The sequence below is a fragment of the Zea mays genome, chromosome 1 (assembly GCF_902167145.1).
Source record: "Zea mays cultivar B73 chromosome 1, Zm-B73-REFERENCE-NAM-5.0, whole genome shotgun sequence".
NCBI classification, from domain to species: domain Eukaryota; kingdom Viridiplantae; phylum Streptophyta; class Magnoliopsida; order Poales; family Poaceae; genus Zea; species Zea mays.
The window spans coordinates 299,694,531-299,714,902 of NC_050096.1; the positions used below are offsets into that span (position 1 = coordinate 299,694,531).

At 46.8% G+C, this 20,372-nt stretch overlaps 1 protein-coding gene across 10 annotated transcripts in view; it reads right to left on the bottom strand.

Annotated features, from left to right (window-relative positions):
* Positions 1-20,372, bottom strand: part of LOC103644246 (uncharacterized) — a 49,074-nt gene that overhangs the window by 14,923 nt on the left and 13,779 nt on the right. For all 10 annotated transcript variants that reach the window (XM_008667444.3, XM_035964424.1, XM_008667447.3 and 7 more), the window contains 7 exons: positions 20,166-20,308; positions 9,115-9,285; positions 2,392-2,589; positions 1,120-1,680; positions 963-1,022; positions 546-865; positions 35-461 (listed from right to left, as the gene is read on the bottom strand). In XM_008667444.3, coding sequence (XP_008665666.1) covers positions 35-461; positions 546-865; positions 963-1,022; positions 1,120-1,680; positions 2,392-2,589; positions 9,115-9,285; positions 20,166-20,308 — 1,880 coding nt within the window. The remainder of the gene's footprint in view (positions 1-34; positions 462-545; positions 866-962; positions 1,023-1,119; positions 1,681-2,391; positions 2,590-9,114; positions 9,286-20,165; positions 20,309-20,372) is intronic.

The following is a 20,372-nucleotide window of genomic DNA, read 5'->3' on the forward strand; positions in this document are numbered from 1 at the left end:
AGGAAAAAATCACAAACAAAAAAATACTACTTACCTGGAGAGAACGAATGAAGGAAAGAAGGGAGCAGGAAGGCAAAAACATTTCAAAAGCTCTAAGTAATGGTAGAAACAGTTGTTGTTCGCAAAGCACTGCTACCATGTTTGATAAAGATGCAAGCCTTTCATCAATATCAACGGACATTATGGTTTCTCCTGAGATTGGCTTTCCTATTCCCTGATGGTCAACAATACTGATAGGATTGGAAGTTGCAGCAGAATCTGGCCCACATGTGCTATCTATTGAGAAACATAACTTTTCATGTGACGCTTCCAGGAACCGTCTTCGCTTTGGATTCTTCCTATTGTAACGAAATTCAACATTTCTGCTAGTGCTTGGCAATTTATTTGTGGCTTCAACAGCAGATCCAACATTCTTTGCTATTTTCAAGGAAACATCATCCACCTTGATCGAGGACATCTCCCTTAAGATAATTACACATTATAACATCAATGAAACATGCAAAATGTTGTTAGCAAAAAAAATCATACTATGCTCAAGTTATTACCTTGCGGCTGTAATCTCAAGCCAAACACTTAAGCATGTGAGAGGAGTTACATCCGGAAAGCATGAGGCAATCATGGCAAGCAAAGACCACTGCATTTGTTTTGCTTTAATTAGGAGTGCCTCCCCAGGGTTTTTTTGCTTTTCACAGACTCCAAGAATGCAGAAAAGTTCCATGGGATTATTGCCATCAACAGAAGAGAAAGATGGATCACTGCTTCCTGAAGGTACATTACCAGATGATTTCCTTCGAAGTGATATCATATTTTTTAGAACAGTCAGTATGTGGGCCCTCAGTCTTGAATCCCTGATCTCTTTGGCTGCCTGAACAGTAAACAAAACACCAACGGCATTAAATTAGTATATGGTATTCGCAACAAGATATCATCATAAACCTAAAGTACAAAGATTAAAAAAATACCACTTCAATAACAGCTTCAATAGAAAATCCAGCTATCTGAGCTTCTGTTAAAAAACCAACCTGCCAAAAGCACAATTACAATCAGTCTGGGGACTCATTTAAATGACCAAAAACCTAAATAACATAGCAACCGAGAGAAGAAAAAATATATTAATACCCAATCATTGTCATTGGCCAGTAATGCAAGATATTTTGTACTTAGTGGGAGATAGTGTGCCTGACAGAATTCAGTAACCAAATTCCAGTGTTGACTTGCTTCATTCTGTTGCGACCGGTAAAGAGATGCATCACCAACACCAGTCAAAAGCCAAAACCCACAAGTTTTACCTTCCTCCAATGATGGCAAACTTGCTTTTTCAAGGTGTTGCAGAATAGAAATAAGAGGATATTGTGTCTGTTCCCGCTTGGGAGCCATCGAGGTTTGAGTCTGCTCCAAAACATGCAGATGATCAGACTGGACATAATCTTCAGCTAGCGCTCGAGCTAGAGCAGGAGCTATACCAGCTCCATGGGACTGCACATGGAGCTCTGGGCCCCTTGGTGGAGATAGATCAACATGTTTATTTTCTTGAACTGACTTGTAGTAGGAAGAGATGCGTCGTAGTGCAGCAATATCTAAACGAAGCATGTTGGCACACAGGCCACAAAGTTCCAACAAGAATATACAGGAAGCAACTAGAGTCGAGTCCTCAAAGTTTGTAATAGCTAGTGGAGCCACCTGTTTTGAAGAAGAGAAAAATGATAAAAAAAAAGTGACACACACAGAGAGACACAGCATCAGGTTTAGTGCCTGCCACCTTTATATAAATTTATGAGGCTTCAAACATCGCGAATAGTGTTATAATATAATATAAGTGAATTGTTAATCTCTTCCTATCAGCTTAAGCTTTTGAGTTGAACTGGTTGGTGCATGCAGCTTAATAAATAGTACCCAACAGGCAATATGTTCGTAATATTATGAAAATATTATATAAGGGAATAATTTTATGGAAAAAATATTAGTAATTTAGTATTACTTTTACTCAGTTCATCACATGTTTACTAATATGGATAATCAAAGTTCAAAACATTTGAAGAAACAATGTCCGATGTATTTACAGAGTAAGTGGAGGAATGAAGTGTATTCCTAATTTTTTTTTAAAAAGTACAAATTTTGTTATCAGGTTATTATGATTAAGAGTGCTATGGTTCTCCATACCGTGCCAAATTCAGAAGTGACCTAATACTTGTCATCATTTCCAGAAAAATAACTGGGTTACTGACACCTGATAAGTCACAAATGGACAATATATACTATGGACAAATTAGTATAACTATGCCTATCCGTAAAGCGGAACTCAGTATTTCAATAAATGCTTCAGATACAATGCAGAAACTTAATGCATGAGCAGTCAACAGGTATAAAATCAATTCAGGAGCACGGACATACCGATATAAGAATTGATCGTTCAACTTGACTTAGAGGAGCAAGTATCAATTGTACATCTGCTTGAACATTAGACTGTGCGGATATCACTTGACGTGCACTAGCTGATTTCAACTGTGAAGCCCTCTTAGCAATAAGATGCCTGAAAGCAGCTAAGGCTCGACCACGGTGCAAATGGTGTTCCACTCTCACATCTTTCTCCTGAAGTGGGGAATAATGAAAATGCTAGTTTAGACAGGAAGGTTACAATACTATGTAAGCAACGGGACTCTTACTCTCATCGAGAGGATGACACTATTAGTTGGGGCGATTTTCTGTTTATTTTCTCAAACACTACACAATGACATACTCATCTAACGGTAACTCATCTAAGGGTTAGGGACACATATTTATAGCCCTAAGGGCTGCACTACACACTACACATGTTGTTGTCCTTGTCCTCTAGATACTAAAGGAGGACAGTCAAAAGCTCCTGTTGTCCTCTAGATATTAAAGGAGATGTTGTCATTAAAGCAGTCAAAGCGGCAGTAAGGATTCCTGCTGTCCTTAAAGCAGTCAAAACTGCAATAAGGATTCCTGCTGTCCTTAAAGCAGTCAAAACTGCAGTAAGGATTCCTGTTGTCCTCTACCCACATACCACGAGACTTATTCCAACAATTCTCCCCCTAAGTCTTGTGTGTCGTCTTGTTGGACAGTTGAGCCATCCCGGACCTAGAGCAAAGCACAAGGAACTTGATCCTCCCAAGAGGCTTGGTGAGCAGGTCCGCAAGCTGATCCTTGGTGTTGATGTAGCGCGTCTTGATGCTCCCTTCTGCCAAACAGTCACGGATAAAGTGGTACCTCACCCGGATGTGCTTGCTTCGTTCATGAAACACGGGGTTCTTGGCCAATGCCAGGGCAGGACTGATTGTCCACCCGGAGTTCCACTACTCCAACATCTCTCCCGAGGAGATCACCGAGCAGGCGAGCAAGCCAGAGCGCCTGAGTTGAAGCGGTGGAGGCCGCTATGTACTCGGCCTCGCAGCTGGACATGGCCACCACCTGCTGCTTGACCGACTGCCAACTGATGAGGCACTTGCTGAAGAAAAGGATCCCGCTTGTGCTCTTGCTAGTGTCGATGTCGCCGGCGTGGTCGCTGTCGCAGTACCCGACAAGGTGTGCCTCCCCAGGGCACCTCGGGTAGTAGAGACCGTGGTAAAGAGTCCCCGCAACATAGCGGACGATCCTCTTCACAGCCTGCTCGTGTTCCGTCGTCGGTCGCTGCAGGAACCGACTAACGTAGCCGACAGAGTATGCCAAATCCGATCGTGTGTGGCCGAGGTAGCGAAGGCTCCCCACAAGACGCCGGTACAGAGTAGCGTCCACCTCCTCTGTCGTGCTGTCACGGCTCAGCTTCAGCCTCTCCTCCATCGGAGTGAGAGCTGGGTTGCAATTAGTGAGCCCAGCCAGCTCAACAATGCTCTTGGTGTAGGCGGTCTGGCGAAGTGTGATCCCAGAGTCACTCTGGTGCACCTCAATCCCCAGGTAGGAGAGATGCACCAGGTCACTCCTGGAAGGTGGCCTTCATCTCTTCCTTAAACGCCGCCACCTCTGCATCATTGGCGCCAGTGATCACCAAATCCTCGACGTAGACACCCACCAGCAGGGCATTTTCCTCATTGCCCCGTCGATAGATGGTCGCCTCGTGCGGGCTTGGCATGAAGCCCATCCTCTTGAGTGTGGAATCCAGCTTGGCATTCCACGCCCTCGGTGCCTGTCGCAAGCCGTAGAGGGCCTTGCGCAGGCACAGCACCTTGCCCTCCTTGCCAGGGATCACAAAACCTGGCGGCTGGTGTACGTAGACCTCCTCCTTTAAGTCGTCATTAAGAAATGTCGACTTGACGTCCATGTGATGAACGTGCCAGCCCTCCTGGGCTGACAGCGCAAGGAGTCGCACGGATTCCATCCATGCCACAGGGGCGAAAGCATCGTCGAAGTCGATCCCTCCTGCTGTAAGAAACCGCGTGCCACCAAGCGAGCCTTATGCTTGACGATGGCAACGGCTTCATCCCTCTTCAGTTTGAACACCCACTTAAGGGTGATCGCGCGATGACCATGAGGGAGATCAGCGAGCTCCCAGGTGCGGTTCGTCTCAACCGCGTTCATCTCCGATTGCATCGCGGCACGCCAAGCCGCGTGTTTCTCGGCCTCCGCGAAAGACCGAGGCTCGCCATCGTCGCATGCAAGATGCAACTCTCCCTCTAGAATGCGAGACGTCGTGCCCGGCACCGACGGGTCGATGAGAAGGCCCTCCACCTTTCGATACCGCAACGGCTCGCCGTCGTAGCACGCGTCGACGCGCTCCTCGTTGTGGGAGAGCGGGGTCACGAGCTCCACTGGGTCGTGCTCGACACGAGCTGGCGTCGGAGAGGACGTTCCTGAAAAGGGTACCATCGGTGCTAGAGTACGTGGTGACGGAGAGCTCGCTGGAGCCGGAGTCGTGGCTGGATTGCATGGAGCTAGAGTTGGAGAGTGTGGCGCTGGAGTCGGTGGAGACTTGGGGGCTGGGGTAGGCCTAATCGGAGAAGGGTCGCCTACTCCCTCGGCTCCCTCAAAGTGGACGTACTCGATGGTGAAGTCGTCGTGCCGTCGTCCACCGCCTTGTCCTAGGCCCATGCTCGCCCTTCGTCGAACACTACGTCACGCGTCGTGCGCACACGCAGTGTTCCTGGATCAAGGATGCGGTAGGCCTTCGAGCCCTCCGCGTAGCCAATGAACACCACTGGGGTGCTCCTGTCGTCGAGCTTGCCGATGTGGCCAAGCTCCTTGGTGAACACGAGGTAGCCAAAGACCCGTAGGTGAGAGACCGTCGGCTTGTGCCCATGCCAAGCCTCATATGGTGTCATCCCGTTGAGTGCCTTGGTGGGCGAGCGATTGAAGATGTAGACCGCTGTCACCACCGCCTCTCCCCAGAAGACAGCCGACATTCCCCTCTGTTTGAGGAGAGCCCGAGCCATCCCCACAACCGTCTGGTTGCACCGCTCGACGACGTCGTTCTGCTGCAGGCTGTACGGCGCGGAGTAGTGGCGTTGAACGCCCCCATTCGCACAGTACGATGCGAACTCAGCCGCTGTGAATTCACCTTCGCAAGAAGGCGACGAGAGGGGTCCCAGATCCTCATGACTCCTTGCTCGACCTCCGCGCGTGAACCGTTCTCATCCAGTTGTCCCAAGCCGATGATAGAGTTCCTCAACGCAGGGATGTAGTAGACTCCGGTGAGCAGTCTGTGGTCACCAGACGCGGCGATGAATACGACTGAGCCGGCGCCCTTGATCTCTACGTCGGAGGCGTCCCCAAACTTGACGGAGCCTCGAACGCTAGAGTCGAGCTCGGTGAAGAACTCCAGTCAACCGGTCATGTGATGAGTGGCGCCAATGTCGAGGCACCATCCTTCGATCATCTCATTGTTGGAGTCGTCGCCGAGGAAAGCGTGTGTTTTCGACTCATCAAGGTGGAGGAGTGTCGCTGGAGGTAGCTCGATGCTTGCGTGTGCTAGGAGCAGAGCTTCCTCCTCCGCCTCTGCCTGTGCGACGTTGGCCTGGCCGCGTCATAGTTGCCGACATTCCCTGGCCCAGTGGCCAAGCTTGCCACAGTTGTGACAGCCGTCATCTCAAGCCGGCTTCTTGTTGCCGACAGCGCCGCCTTGGGCGCCTCCGCGGGCACCACCCTCAACTTGTCCTCGCGCCCTGCCCTGGGCGCCTCCGCGTGCCTTGCGCGGCCCCGTGTCGAGGACTCCCCCTTCTTGTCACCCTGGCAGGCCTCCCACTGCTCCCGAGTAAGATGTAGCTTCCCGCCGATGGTGATAGGCCTGAGAGGGTCTGTGGTTCGTCGCCGTCGACGACCTTGAGACGACCAATCGCTTCTTCGATCGTCATCGTGGAGAGGTCTAGCAGAGACTCGACTGAGCGAGCGATCTACTTGTACTTCTCAGGGATGCAACGGAAGAGCTTCTCGACGGCTCTCTCCTCATTGTAGGTGTCGTCAACATCCTCACCTGGCTTGAAGGCCAGGTTCTCCCACTCCTTGCGAAGTGCCTGCAGTGTGGTCTTGTGGGCACGGTCGCTGCCGATGCGGGTCGCAGCGATGGCGTCCCAGGCTTCCTTGGCAGTCCGCTTTGAAGCGAAAACTGCATCTCGGGCGGGATTGCAGCAATGAGGGCATCTAGCGCCCGTCGATCCTCGTAGTAGTCGACGTCGTCATACCGAACTGCTTCCCACATGTGGCGAACCTAGAGTCGTACCCTCATCACCGTGGCCCACTTGATGTAGTTGGTCTTGGTGAGGGTAGGCCACCCACCGTCGGGACCGATGTCCCTGACAACGGCCTGGACCGCACGGTGACCATGGTACCGATCCGGGGAGGGGGAGTCGCGTCGCCTCTAGAGGCTGCGATCTCCGTCGACCCGGTCGCCGCCACCGGGAGCACCGTCGGCGCGTCCGCGCCCATCTGGGCTGCCGCCGCGTGCGTTCTCGCCCAGAGCGCCGTCAGTGCGTCTGCAGCTATTTAGGCTGCCGCCGCGCGTGCCCCCATGGGATGCGCGGCTGCCCATTGAGCCACCTGCTCTTGCGCTGCCTCTCTTGCCAGCCTGAGCTTGTCGTTGGTGTTGCCGTCGCCGGAAACAGAGCTGTCGGCGCTACTCCCGCGCAGAGCCTCGAGCTCTGCCATCGCCGCACAGGCAGCATCTGCCACCTCTGCTGCTTCTACTTCCGCTCTCGCAATTGCCAGTTCCGCAGCCGCTAGTCGTGTTGCCCTCGCCGTTGTCGTTGCAGCCGTCGCTGCTGCCCGCTCGCGTTCTTGTGTCGCGGTAACCTCGGCCTCCTGCTGGTGCCGCGCACTCGAAGTGATCGAGCGTAGAGACATGGTGTGCTAGCGAGGGGTCGCTGCGTGTGGAAGAGGCTCTCTCAGATGAAAGGCTGCTCGTCCGAGCAGGAGAGGAAAAAACAGATGGAGCTCTTGCTGTCGACTGAGTATAGGGAGAGGCGCGGGAAGGAGATGAGCAAGAGATGTTTAGGCTGCAAGACAACCTTGCTCTGATACCAATTGTAAGCAATGGGACTCTTACTCTCATCGAGAGGATGACACTATGAGTTCGGACGATTTTCTGTTTATTTTCTCAAACACTACACAATGCCATACTCATCTAAGGGTTGGGGACACATATTTATAGTCCTAGGGGCTGCACTACACACTACACATGTTGTTGTCCTTGTTGTCCTCTAGATGCTAAAGGAGGACATTCAAAAGCTCATGTTGTCCTCTAGATACTAAAGGAGATGTTGTTGTCCTTAAAGCAGTCAAAACTGCAGTAAGGATTCCTGCAGTCCTTAAAGCAGTCAAAACTGCAATAAGGATTTCTGCTGTCCTTAAAGCAGTCAAAACTGCAGTAAGGATTCATGTTGTCCTCTACCCACAGACCACGAGACTTATTCCAACATGCTATAGCATAACACAAGTTAGGGAGAAACCAAGGACAAACGCATGGGGCTGAGTAGGTTCGACCAAACCAGTGGTTGTGAACAATAGACCGTCTCAGTGAGAGTGCCATGCAAGAAGGCATTTTTGACGTTGGGCTAGTGAATCGGACAGTTCTGAGAGAGCGCAAGGGGCATAGGATTACGAACAGTCGCAGGCTTGACCACTGGACTGAAAGTCTCGTCATAATCCACACTAAGGTGTTGGGTGAAGCCACGGAGGACTCAACGAGCCTTGTATTTGTCGAAGGAAACATCAACGTGAAACTTGTGGTGGAACATCCACTTGCCAGTGATGATGTTGGCGCGGAAAGGATGCACGATGAGATCCCATGTGTTGTTGGAGAGCAAGGTGTTGTACTCCTCTTCCATTGTGTGTCACCAGTGTAGAGCGACAAGGGCACTGCGATAGCTCTTCGAAACAGGCAACAGAACCATCGCATTGAACGTGGCTGGCAGGCAAAAGCCAGATTTGTCATCGGTGGTCCCCGTGCTGGTTAACCACTGAGGCAATGGGCACAACACCAGGTGGAAGCCGGACGGGTGTAGGAGTCGTGGACAATGAATGAGAGGGTGCCTCCGGGTCGGGTGCAGAAGGCGGTCACCAATGGGCATGATCAAGGCTTGCTAATTTCGACAGTTGCTACAAGAACTTCACAGTCCCCTGATGAAGAGCACCTTGGTCTATTGTGATAATGCGGCGTTGCCTACTTACCGACCGACCCTGTTCAACATCAACGCACGAAGCATGTCAAGATCCATCTCCACTTCATTCATAAGTGTGTTGCTATTGGTGATGTTTGTGTTGTCCATGTCACGACGACATCCCAATTTAATGACACCATTAACTCCACTAAATGAAAGAGGGTAAACTCTGCCTTAGTTTTGAAAAGGCAGGGGCAAAATCACAAGACTTCAAAATGAGGATAAGAACACAAGAGCCCCTTAAGTTTATACTCATACACTACAGGCAAGCTTAGATATATGCATAAGGCTTCTAGAAACCAAGACATTTGGAGGAGAGCTTCATGGCCTTAATTCTCATACAATTTTGCATTCTCCATTGTTGTCCTAGTACACATATTAGCATATATCCAATATGATCTTGAACTAAGGATTCAACTTTTAACAGAGAACGGTATAACATCTAGAGATATCGAAGTCAGATACAAAAACAAATAAAGGAAGTTTCCAAGCATGAGCAACATTAATGTACCTCAAGGGAAGAATATAATTCTTCTTCAACACTTTTTTGGATCGATGCTTCTAAGGACAGTGCATTGGCTTCGGTATATCCAGTAGAATTGTATATATAATTGGAGACACCGTGAGTGAATAACTCTTCAGATGATGGGGCAGTTGATAGAAGTTGCATTCCAAAAGGGCCCTGGCAAAAGATCATGGTGAACAAGAAAAGAAAAAGATTATCCTTGCTACAAATGAGACTGGACAATACACCTGTGCACATATACAAATTAAAAAAAACTAGGGGCTAGTTTGGAAAGTTAAATCCCCTCCGGGATTCCCAGGGGTTGAGGGAAAATTAAGCTAACTTTCCCCTCAGTCCCCGGGAATCCCGAAGGGGATTTAAGTTTCCAAACAAGCCCTAGCAATGAAGTAATTCTCTAGTGCCCTTTTCTCCCCATCCCTCCATGGTGTGGTGCGCGTGAATTAGTGTGTAGTGTTGTCTCCTAAAAATGGAATGACACGCAGCCCTCCTGCGTGTTCGAGAAAAAAGTAATTCTTCTGTTCAGTCAAGGAAAAAAGTAAAATTAGCTTAAAAATTCAAACACATATATCATTTCCTTCATGGTTAAGCCGATAATTTTTACAACTGAATCACATTAGAACATCAATAGAATGCATTCACTTGCACAAAATGGAAGGGGGATATATTGTGTTGTCAGGCTTATCCCAACTGTCCTTCAAAGCATGGCTAGATAACTAGTGACAAACTGACAACATTCACAACAAATTACATAACCAAATAACCACATCAAGCCACATGTCAGGATTGGTGCACAATATTAGGCTATACACCTAAGAGTTAGCTAGAATATCCTCTTTGCCTAAGCAACCTTCACAATTAAAATCCATATACTTTCAACATTTGCATAGGAAATTTTTGCATGAACTTGTGCAAAGCTCTAAATACATTACAACAGCAGCACCAGCAGCAGTAGCAGCAATACCAACAATAACAAAGGCTTTCAGACTTCCAGTCCCAAGCAAGATGGGATAGGCTAGAGTTGAAACCCAAAAAAACCCCTAGTCATCTATATACATACATATACATATATATATATATATACTGTATTTATATATTACACCTGGGTGCATTCAATATAGAGAATGCACCCAGGCCGAACCTATGTGCCAGGTCCGAGCCAACCGTCCCACCCAGGCCGGTTTCGTCCCTCCCGCACGCTTCGGACAGAACCTTTTCATTTTCCCGCCCCCGCCCCTCTTTCTCCGTGAACGGCTCCTCCGCGAACGGCTCAACCTCTTCACATAAGTTGCAATCACACCAGACTTGCAGTTGCAATTATACCAGACAGCAGTTGCAATCATTGTTTTGTTTAATAGATTTTTGGACATAGTTATATAGAAGTTGCAATCACACCAGACCAGCAGTTGCAATTACACCAGACACAGTTGCAATCATTGTTTTGTTTAACAGATTTTTGGACATAGTTATATAGGAGTTGCAATCACACCAGACCAGCAGTTGCAATTACACCAGTCAGCAGTTGCAATCATTGTTTGTTTAACAGATTTTTGGACATAGTTATATAGAAGTTGCAATCACACCAGATCAGAAGTTGCAATTACACCAGACAGCAGTTGCAATTATTGTTTGTTTAACATATTTTTGGACATAGTTATATAGAAGTTGCAATCACAACAGACCCACAGTTGTAATTACACCAGACCAGTAGTTGCAATCTTGTTTGTTTAACAGATTTTTGGACATAGTTATATAGAAGTTGCAATCACACCAGACCAGCAGTTGCAATTACACCAGACCAGCAGTTGCAATCATATTTTTTAACAAAATTTCTCAGAGTTATTCAGTACTTGCAATCACATAAGAGCAACTCAGCAGTTGCATCCACACTACACCAGCAGTTGCAATTACAACACACCATCGGTTGCAATCATTTTGTTTACATTTTTTAACAGATATTTGAGTAAAATTATACAACAGTTGCAATCACACATAATGCGGGCTTGCAATCCCACCTAATGCGGTGGACAGGGAGGCACGCAGACAGAGAGGCGCGCGGCGGCGCGGGGACAGGGAGGCGCGCGGCGGCGCGAGGACAGGGAGGCGCTCGGCGGCGGTGGGATCTAGGTTTAGAGGATCGGAGGAAGAAGGAGGAGACAGCGGCGGCGCGGGGATAGGGATGCGCGCGGCGGCGGCGGGGGCGGGGAGGCGCGCGAAACAGGACTTACGCCTGGGTGCATTCAATATAGAGAATGCACCCAGGTGCATTTTAGCAGCGCCGTATATATATATATATATATATATATATATATATATATATATATATATATATATATATATATATATATATATATATATATATATATATATATATATATATATATATATATATATATATATATATATATATATATATATGTATATACATGAAGCAGAAGTATTTTCTAATGACTTGAGAACTCTCATGGTTTGAGTGTTTCAGCTAGAGTTACTTTATGGAACACCAAGAAGAGTTGTGTGTCATTAAATTAAGAAAACATGGGTAAGAACCTAGTACTGCAAGTCTGCAACCTGCTCTTATCTCCTTGGTGCTAGGTAAGGTAAAAATGTTGCTATGTATGGGATCGTTTACCTTTTCTCTCTCTACTAATCTAAAGATATGCAGCTCTCCGTCCTGAGAAAAAATGTGTATTTTACCATTTAGGCATTTACCAAATCTTTCTTAAAGCTTAGAATATTTCTCAATATGGTTGATTTTTGTCAAATGTTATAAGGAGATCAGGAATCAAAATTATTTTATTTTTTTTCTAGAACGCGCAGGAGAGCTGCGCATCATTATATTTAGAAGAAAAGGAGGGTCCAAAGTAGACCAATACAAGAGACAAAGAGAACCACCTTACGATGGCCAAAAAATACAATACAAAAAGACCTCCATAGGAGACAGGCTGCTAAAGCAACTATCCCCACTATATCCCTGGAATGGGAGCCGTTAGGAGAAAAAGACTCTTAGCCCCTGCCATCTCCCACAGCTCCAATTCTTCCTCAGCTTTCCTAATGGCTGAATCAACATTAGGAGTGAGCATTTCAAAAACACAGCCGTTCTTGTGGTTCCAAAGTGTCCAGAACCCCAGGATGATAAGGGAATTGATCCCTTCCGCAGCAATGCCCTGCAACTGATCAATGGCCTTCTTCCACCAATCCATGGTGCTCCTATCGCCTGGCTGAGGAGTGAGGCCCTGAAGATTGACCTGCCCAAGCCACCTGTACCAGAATTGTCTTGAAAAAACAAATCCCACCATCAAGTGATCAATATCTTCAAATTCTTGATCACAAAGAGGGCAATGGTCAAGGTGTTGAAGTCCCCGTTTCTGCAGCGTATCAGCAGTCCAACATCTTCTGTGAGCCACAAGCCACATGAAAATTTTACATTTCGGAGGAGCCCACGAATGCCAAATTCTCTCGCAAAGCTCAAACTGAGTAGATCCCAAAAAAAGGCTCTCATAGGCAGCCTTGGCTGAGTATTTATCATTGCGAGCCTGAAAATGTGATTATCCTCTTTCTCCGGCTGTAGCTCCACTGAACTTAAGGCATCCCAAAGAGTGAGGAACTCTGCTATAACTCCAACAGATAAACTACCCTGGATATCTAAAATCCATCTCCTGTCCATGAGGGCCTCTTGCACATTCCTGCTAATGGCAATGCGTCTAGGAACCACCTCAAACAACCTAGGAGCCAGGTCCTTCGCACATAAACCATGCAGCCATCGGTCCGTCCAAAATAAGGTTGAAGCACCATTTCCGATTTCTGTCATCACAGCTACAGAGAAGAAGGCCCTGACTTCATCACAAAACTGCAATGGAAGAGAGGACCAAGGTCTCACAGGATCAGTCTTGGCCAACCATAACCATCTCAGTCTTGGCCAACCATAACCATCTCAGTCTTGGCCTAGCTCCTTTAAACTAAAAATACCCAGCCCTCCAAACTCCACCGGCCGACAAACTTTCCCCCAGGCCACCAAACAGTGCCCCCTTTAGCTTCTTTTCTTCCCCGCCAAAGAAAGCATTTTCTAATTTTGTCAATAGCCTTTAGAGCCCACGCTGGCAAATCCACAGCCATTGCCAGATAAATCATCATTCCTGATAGCACAAATTGAACTAGGACTTTGCAAAATCAAGATTGGACAAGAAAAAACACCCTTCTCTCTTCCTAGCTTATCCAGGTGTTTTATGATCTTCGAAGATTTTGATGAGGACCTTGAATGATCCAGGCCCATAAACAGCGAAATCAAGATTGGACAAGAAAAAACATGCAGAGTTCTCTGATCCATAATCCACCAAAGTACTTTGGAATAGGAAAAAGTCTATATAACCCCTGAGGTATTCAGGGCAGTCTACATAACCCCCAGAACTATAAAACCAGATACTATACACATTAAACTTTGATAAACCAAACAAATAACATCTGGTCTGGTTTTGCTAGCGTTTTGCATATATGTGATGCTCCATGCTAGCATGTTTCGATGGCGTGGTGTTCAGGCCCACAATCAACCCACAACACCACCACTCCACGCACACCGCCGCCGGCCGCACGCACGTGCTGCCGCACCATTGTTGCTGCCGCCACAGCACAGGGCCGCAGAAGGGACGCTGACCTCGCCGCGCGACAACGTCAATTGCATGCAGGTCACCTCATCCGTTGCACCCCCAAGGGCGAAGGCATCAACGACATGCAGGTCACCCTCATACTCACGGCGTCATGCTCCCCAGCGTGTGCACCCGGGCTCAGGCGCCTTCGTCATCCTGACCAGGCCGCTCAGTGTGGTGCTCCATCTGGCTAGAAGATGCTCTAGTCCTCACAGGCACAACCTGCGGCCATACTCGTGCAAATCTAGGCTCTCTGCACGCCCTGTTGTTGTCGATACCCTTGAGAGGCACCACCAGCACCTCGGTGCACTCAGCCTCCTAGTGCATGCGACAGGTGCAGCTCACCAATCGCGTAGGAGAGACAGGCTACGTACGAAGTACTAGCAGGTTAGCAAAAATATGCATGAAACCATTGTTTTCAGATCGCCCGACTAATCGCGATTAGTAGGGCTGATCGTTTCTCTGTGCTCGATTAGGGTGTTCGACTCGATTAGTGTTACTGATCGTCCATATCATCTGATTAGGCGACGATATGGAACGATTAATCGCCTAGGATCCGATCAGTTGCAATTAATAGAGGTAGTCCAACAGTCCAGTTTGTGCTCGGGTAGTCCAACAGTCCAGTTTGTGCTCGGGTAGTCCAACAGTCTGTTTGACTGGACTGGCCCGTGATAAAAAGAGGTAGCCCCCCTAGCTCTACTTGTCTTTTCAGCTTCCTTGACGGCTGGGAGAAAATCAAAAAACACCCTTCTCTCTTCCCAGCTCCCTTCCCTCTCCCTTCTTCACCCTTCTCTCTCCCTCCAAGGCTCCAACACGGCAACACCTTTCTCTCTACATCGGCTGGGAGAAAAGAGAACAGAGGGACTGGAGATGAGCTCCTCATCTGAAGCCTTCTTGGTCATGGTCTACTGGTCGTAAGTTGTAAACTTGCAGTTTCATATAAACTTGTTGCTGTTGTGCTGTTATGAACTATTCAAGTATTGAATAAACTTGTTGTGCTGCTGTGCTGGTCTAGTAAGCTGGATGTACTGCTGTTTTGGACTATTCAAGTATTGAATATTGGACTATATGTATGTTATATGACTGTGTGCGTGTGTGCGTGCACGCGTGTGTGTGTGGGTGTGGGGAATACACAGGACGACCAAGGGGACGGTTAGGGTCAATCAGGGGCGACTAATCGCCTTGATCGGCGCCTGATCGCCTGGTGGGATCGATCAGGGCATCAGGCGATCTGAAAAATATTCATGAAACTGCATGTTAGTTCCTTGGTTACAACTTGCATGCATGAGCACATTGAGAAAAAGAGACGGCAAGGCAGGGAAAGGGAACTATGAAGAAGGCAGCAGTGGCGATAGTGGTTCTTGAAGAATGCAGGGCCAGCAAGGCCTCATCAGCAGCCACTGCATGGTTGTGCATGGATAAGGCACCACGCACTCACATGCTCTTGGAGCGGCGGTAGTTGTCGAGCATGCATGCAGATACCAAAGGGGCAGACCCACCGAGAGATGATGGTGATAAAGTTAACTGGGCTGACAGGCGAGACTAGGTGCCACAGTGTCAAGCTAGCTAAATTGGAATTCCAGCTAAGCAAAACCACTTGCAAATACCGTCTCATGGGATTACTTGCCTGGTTTTGCAAAGTTTAATGTGTACAATACCTGGTGTCATAGGTCACAAGGGGTTAAACAGACTACATGAATACGTTAGAGGGTTATCTAGACCTTTTCCTCTGGTATATGCTATTAGGTTAGTTTCTAGAAGAAAATTAGATATCTTGAACTCATGGGAGAATACATTCCCATTTTCCCCTGTGTTAACCTTTTAGTGCCAACTGGGCCTAATAAATGGCCGATTTTCCCCTGGAGGATTTGGACTTGCCAATTACAGAAAAAGAAGTCTTTGAAGCCATTAAAGAGCTGTCGTCTGACAAAGCTCCTGGACCTTATGGGTTCACAGGAAGATTTTTCAAGGCTTGCTGGCCTGCTATTAAGGAAAGTGTGATGCAGGTGCTTGCAGCTATTTGGGATAGGAAATTTGGCCACTTTAGCAAGTTGAATTCAGCTCTTGTTACCCTTATTCCAAAAAGGAGGAAGCTAACCAAGTCAAAGATTTTAGACCTATTAGTTTAGTGCATAGCATGGCCAAGCTAGTCACTAAAATTCTAGCTAACAGACTGGGGGATAAGCTACAAACTATGGTCTCTCAAATGCAGAGTGCATTTATTAAAGGCCGGTTCATCCAAGACAATTTTATGATTGTGCAGCAAACTGCCAGACTCCTCCATCAGCAAAGACAGGCAAGAATCCTTTTGAAATTTTTGACTCAGTATCCTGGCCATTCCTCCTCGAAGTGCTTCAAAAACTGGGGTTTGGGCAGATTTGGACAGATGTTCTGAGTGGACTGCTTTCTACCTCGTCCACACAAGTGATGCTTAATGGACTAGATGGTGAAAAAATTCAACTTAAAAAGGGCTTAAGACAGAGAGACCCCCTCTCAGCTATGTTGTTCATACTAGTCACGGACGTGCTAGGTTGGTTAATCTCAAAAGCTGAGCTAGAAAATCTTCTGCAACCCTTGTCCTCTACACCTTTGCAACACAGAGTGTCCTTGTATGATGATGATGTGATCATGTTCTTGCATCCAAAAGAATCTAATATTCAAATTGTACTCAAAATATTAGAGATTTTTGGAGAAGCTTCAGGCCTGAAAACTAACATTTAAAAAAGCAACGTGTATCCCATGTGAGATCTCTTCTTTCCCCTGTAAATACCTTGGTCTGCTTCTGTCTCTGAGCAAGCTATCCAGAAATCAAACTCAAAGCATAATCGACAAGATAGCTGACCAACTCCCTGGGTGGAAAGCTGACTTGATGACTCGAGCTGGAAAAAAAGTGCAAGTTCAATATGTTATGACAGGAATGGTCATCTACCTTGCAATGGCGGTGGACTTACCTCCAAGAGCCCTCAAGGACATTGATAAAATTAGAAAATGATTCCTTTGGCGTGGAAGAAAAGAAGTCAGAGGGGGACACTGCCTGGTGGCTTGGGGTAGAGTGTGCAGGCCAGTTGAGTTCGGAGGTTTGGGCATTTTCAGCCTTAAGGAGCCAGGATGAGCTATGAGAATGAGATGGTTGTGGATGGCTAAAGTGGAGCCTGGTAAACCTTGGGCAGGGCTCCCCATGCATTTTCCTTCAAAGGTGAAATCCTTCTTCCATGCCGCCATTCACACGGAAATTGGCAATGGATGTTCGACTCTTTTCTGGGAAGATAGATGGATACAGGGCGAAATGTGAAGGACATTGCTCCCAGATTGCTGGCAGTAGTGCCAAGGCGAATTCAAAACGGTAGAACTGTCCATACAGCTCTAGCAAATAGAAGTTGGCTAAATGACATCAAAGGAGCTCTCACAGTGGAAGTTCTTGCTGATTTCCTAGATCTTTGGGATGCTATTCTGACAGTAAACATAAATCCACAAAGGGAGGACAAACACATCTTCAGTTTTGCTCATAATGGAAAATACTCTGCCAAAGTAGCCTACGAGAGTCTTTACATTGGATCAACATACTTTGAGCACTGCGACAGGGCTTGGCATTCCTGGTCCCCCCAAATGCAAATTTTTCCTATGGCTTGTGGCGCTTCAGAGGTGCTGGACAGCTGATAGACTTCAAAGGAGGGGGCTGGATCACCCAGATCAGTGCCCTCTTTGTGACCAGGAAACGGAAACCATTGACCATCTCCTTGTGAGTTGTGTGTTTGCAAGAAGCTACTGGTTCAGGCTACTGGGGCAGGTTAACCTCCAGAATTTCACTCCTCAAGTTCATGAATAAAATACCATGCTCTGGTGGAAAAGATGTAGTGATCAGCTGCATGGAATTGCCAGAAAAGGGCTAAACTCGCTTATCAGTCTCGGCCTCTGGATCTTATGGAACCATTGAAATGCTTGTGTCTTTGACGGTCTTTCTCCCTGTCTAAATGTAGCCATCCAGAGGACCAAGGAAGAGAGGGATATGTGGGTGTTAGGAGGGGCTACAAACTTAGACCTCCTAACAGCTCCAATCCTAGGTCTTTAGATCAGAGTAGTTCCTAGTTTTTTCCTTCCTTATGGATGTCTTTTTGTTTCTCTGTTTTCGGCCACCGTAATGGGGGGGTTTTGTGTCTCCCTGTACTGATCCGTTTTGGATCGTTTTTTCCCTCTTAATGAAATGATGCGCATCTTTTGCGCGTTCAAGAGAAAAAAAGTCTTCTAAATTCGTTTATTAGGAAGATTAAGGGCATAGGAGTAGCCAAGAGCACATGTTTCCCATTTTCACCTATTTATGTGAATACCAATGATTTTTGTTAGAACTTAGAAAATCTTATCAACATCAACATAGCCTTTTAGTCCCAAGCAAGTTGGGGTAGGCTAGAGTTTGTACATAATATAAAGCTACATTTTCACATATTCAAGCTCGTTCATAGACTCAGCCTATCCCTTTGTCTAAATAGACTACTGTAAAGTTTTCTAGTCTAGCCTTGATGGTTTTGTTGTACAGCTTTGCTTACTCTTTTATATATTTATATAATTCCACAGTAGGCCTTGTTCGTTTCATCTCAAAACCATGTGAATTGAGAGGTATTGGGCCATTGGGGTGGATTTTGACTAGTAGTGGATTTATTCCCCCCCTCAATCCACATGGATTTGAAACAAAACGAACAGGCCCGTAGGGGGGACCCCTATTGTATCCCCTCAAGTCAAGAAAAACTCGGCAACTCGTCGGCCAAAGAGGCTAACAGACCAAAATCACAAGTTCCACTATCCCAGCTCTCCCGAGTAGTTTATTCCCCATTCCCCAACCTAACCTAGATACCCCATACGTGACACAGCAACAACAGCAAGTGGTGGCAAGCTGCAGTGCGACTGGTGGGCAGTTCAGTGTTGGAAGCTCACAGCCTCACACACTTGGAGCATGGCTATGCCTGCGCACAGGCCACAGGCTGAGATGATACGGCACTGGCCATTGTCAAGACACGAAGGAAGGCCAAATGGTGAGGCAGTGTCATGGTAACTGGTGAGCAGTAGTACAAGTAGGTAATGCCGATGACCGCACAGGCAAGGCAAGGCATGCACATTGCATGTCATGTGTTTGCTAAAAATCCCCAACCCAGTCTTCTTTGTGTTCTTGTAATTTCCTTTCCTATTTTGTAATCTTTCAATTCTTAACTATTAGACATATTGCTATTGTGCAATTTGTCAATATATTGTACTACTGTTATTATTATGGATTTATGGGCAAAAGGGCCTATAGTGTAATGGTTAAGGCTTCCGAGTAGCACCTCCAGGTCCTGGGTTCGATCACCTCGGGGGCGAATTTTTGGCTTGGTTAAAAAAATCCCCTCGTTGTGCCCCGCCCGCTCCTGGGTTACGTCATGCGCCTCCCTACGGCTGGGCCGTTGCAGAGTGGGCGGTGACGGCCTGCTAGTGATGGGGGGCTAGGGTTTGGGGATTTTCTCAGCCGGGACCATATTTCAGTCTCTTAATATAAATATCAAGGGGGTGGTCTTTCCTCCCCGGCCGAGTTTTTTTATTACAGATTTATAGTCATTGCCACACTTCTGGTTATTCTTATGGTCTTGTGACCCCATATATATTACATTGCACAATTTTTACAATGAATACCAAGGTGAAAATTGTTGTCTACGCCACTGATCAAAGGCATAGCACATCTTTTCTACCACTGGCTTGGGTGTAGGCCTCCTGGCTGCCACTCCCAATGGTACCTTCAGCCCTAAGGCACCAGAGTGCCAGACATCCTCAAGCAGCCACCCCCCTCCTGCTCTCCTAATTCTCTCCCCAAAATCCACATGGTAATCCAGAAACGTAACACTCTGTATTCGTGTTAAGAGAGGAAGTACCGAGCCATCAAGAGGTACTCATACAACCGTTGAGCACCCAGGTTACAGCAGGAGGGCGGCATGTGAACTCAAGGCTCTACCAACCGAGCTAATCTCAGTTCTCACTTCTCAGAAATAATCAGGAACAGCAAGAAATTTTTTTTACCAAGTAAGTTGGTGTAGGCCCAAAGAAAATTAGGAGTGTTTCCCTAAAGAAGTCTTATGACTACTTATAGACTGTTACTCTATTATAACTTCACTACTGATCAACATCAACATCAACATAGTCTTTTACCAACATAACTTCACTACTGATATTTCTAAAAAAGGTAGCTACCGATTCGCCTACACATATAATAATTCAGCTTTCAGCATCCCAAAGTCAAGATTTATGCATCGAAAATCTAATTTAACTGATGCATATTAGGAAGAACTACATTTGGGCTGACGGATATAAAACAAAACATATATCAGTACCCAATTATACTGTGTTAACTGAAATGTGCCTTCCAATGAAAAGACAAACCTGTTCAAATAGTTGAATTAATCTTCTAACAGACTTTGGGACCCAACATGGAAGCATTTGCAACAACGAAGTGTCTCCTCCAGCAGAGGAAAAAACGCTATAGCGCCATCTCAAGTACTCTGAAATTGATCTTTTTCCATACGCTGAAAAAACATGTTTCTTTTCTTAGCATTAGGAAATAACGCATGGCCATTTTTCCTTCTCAAA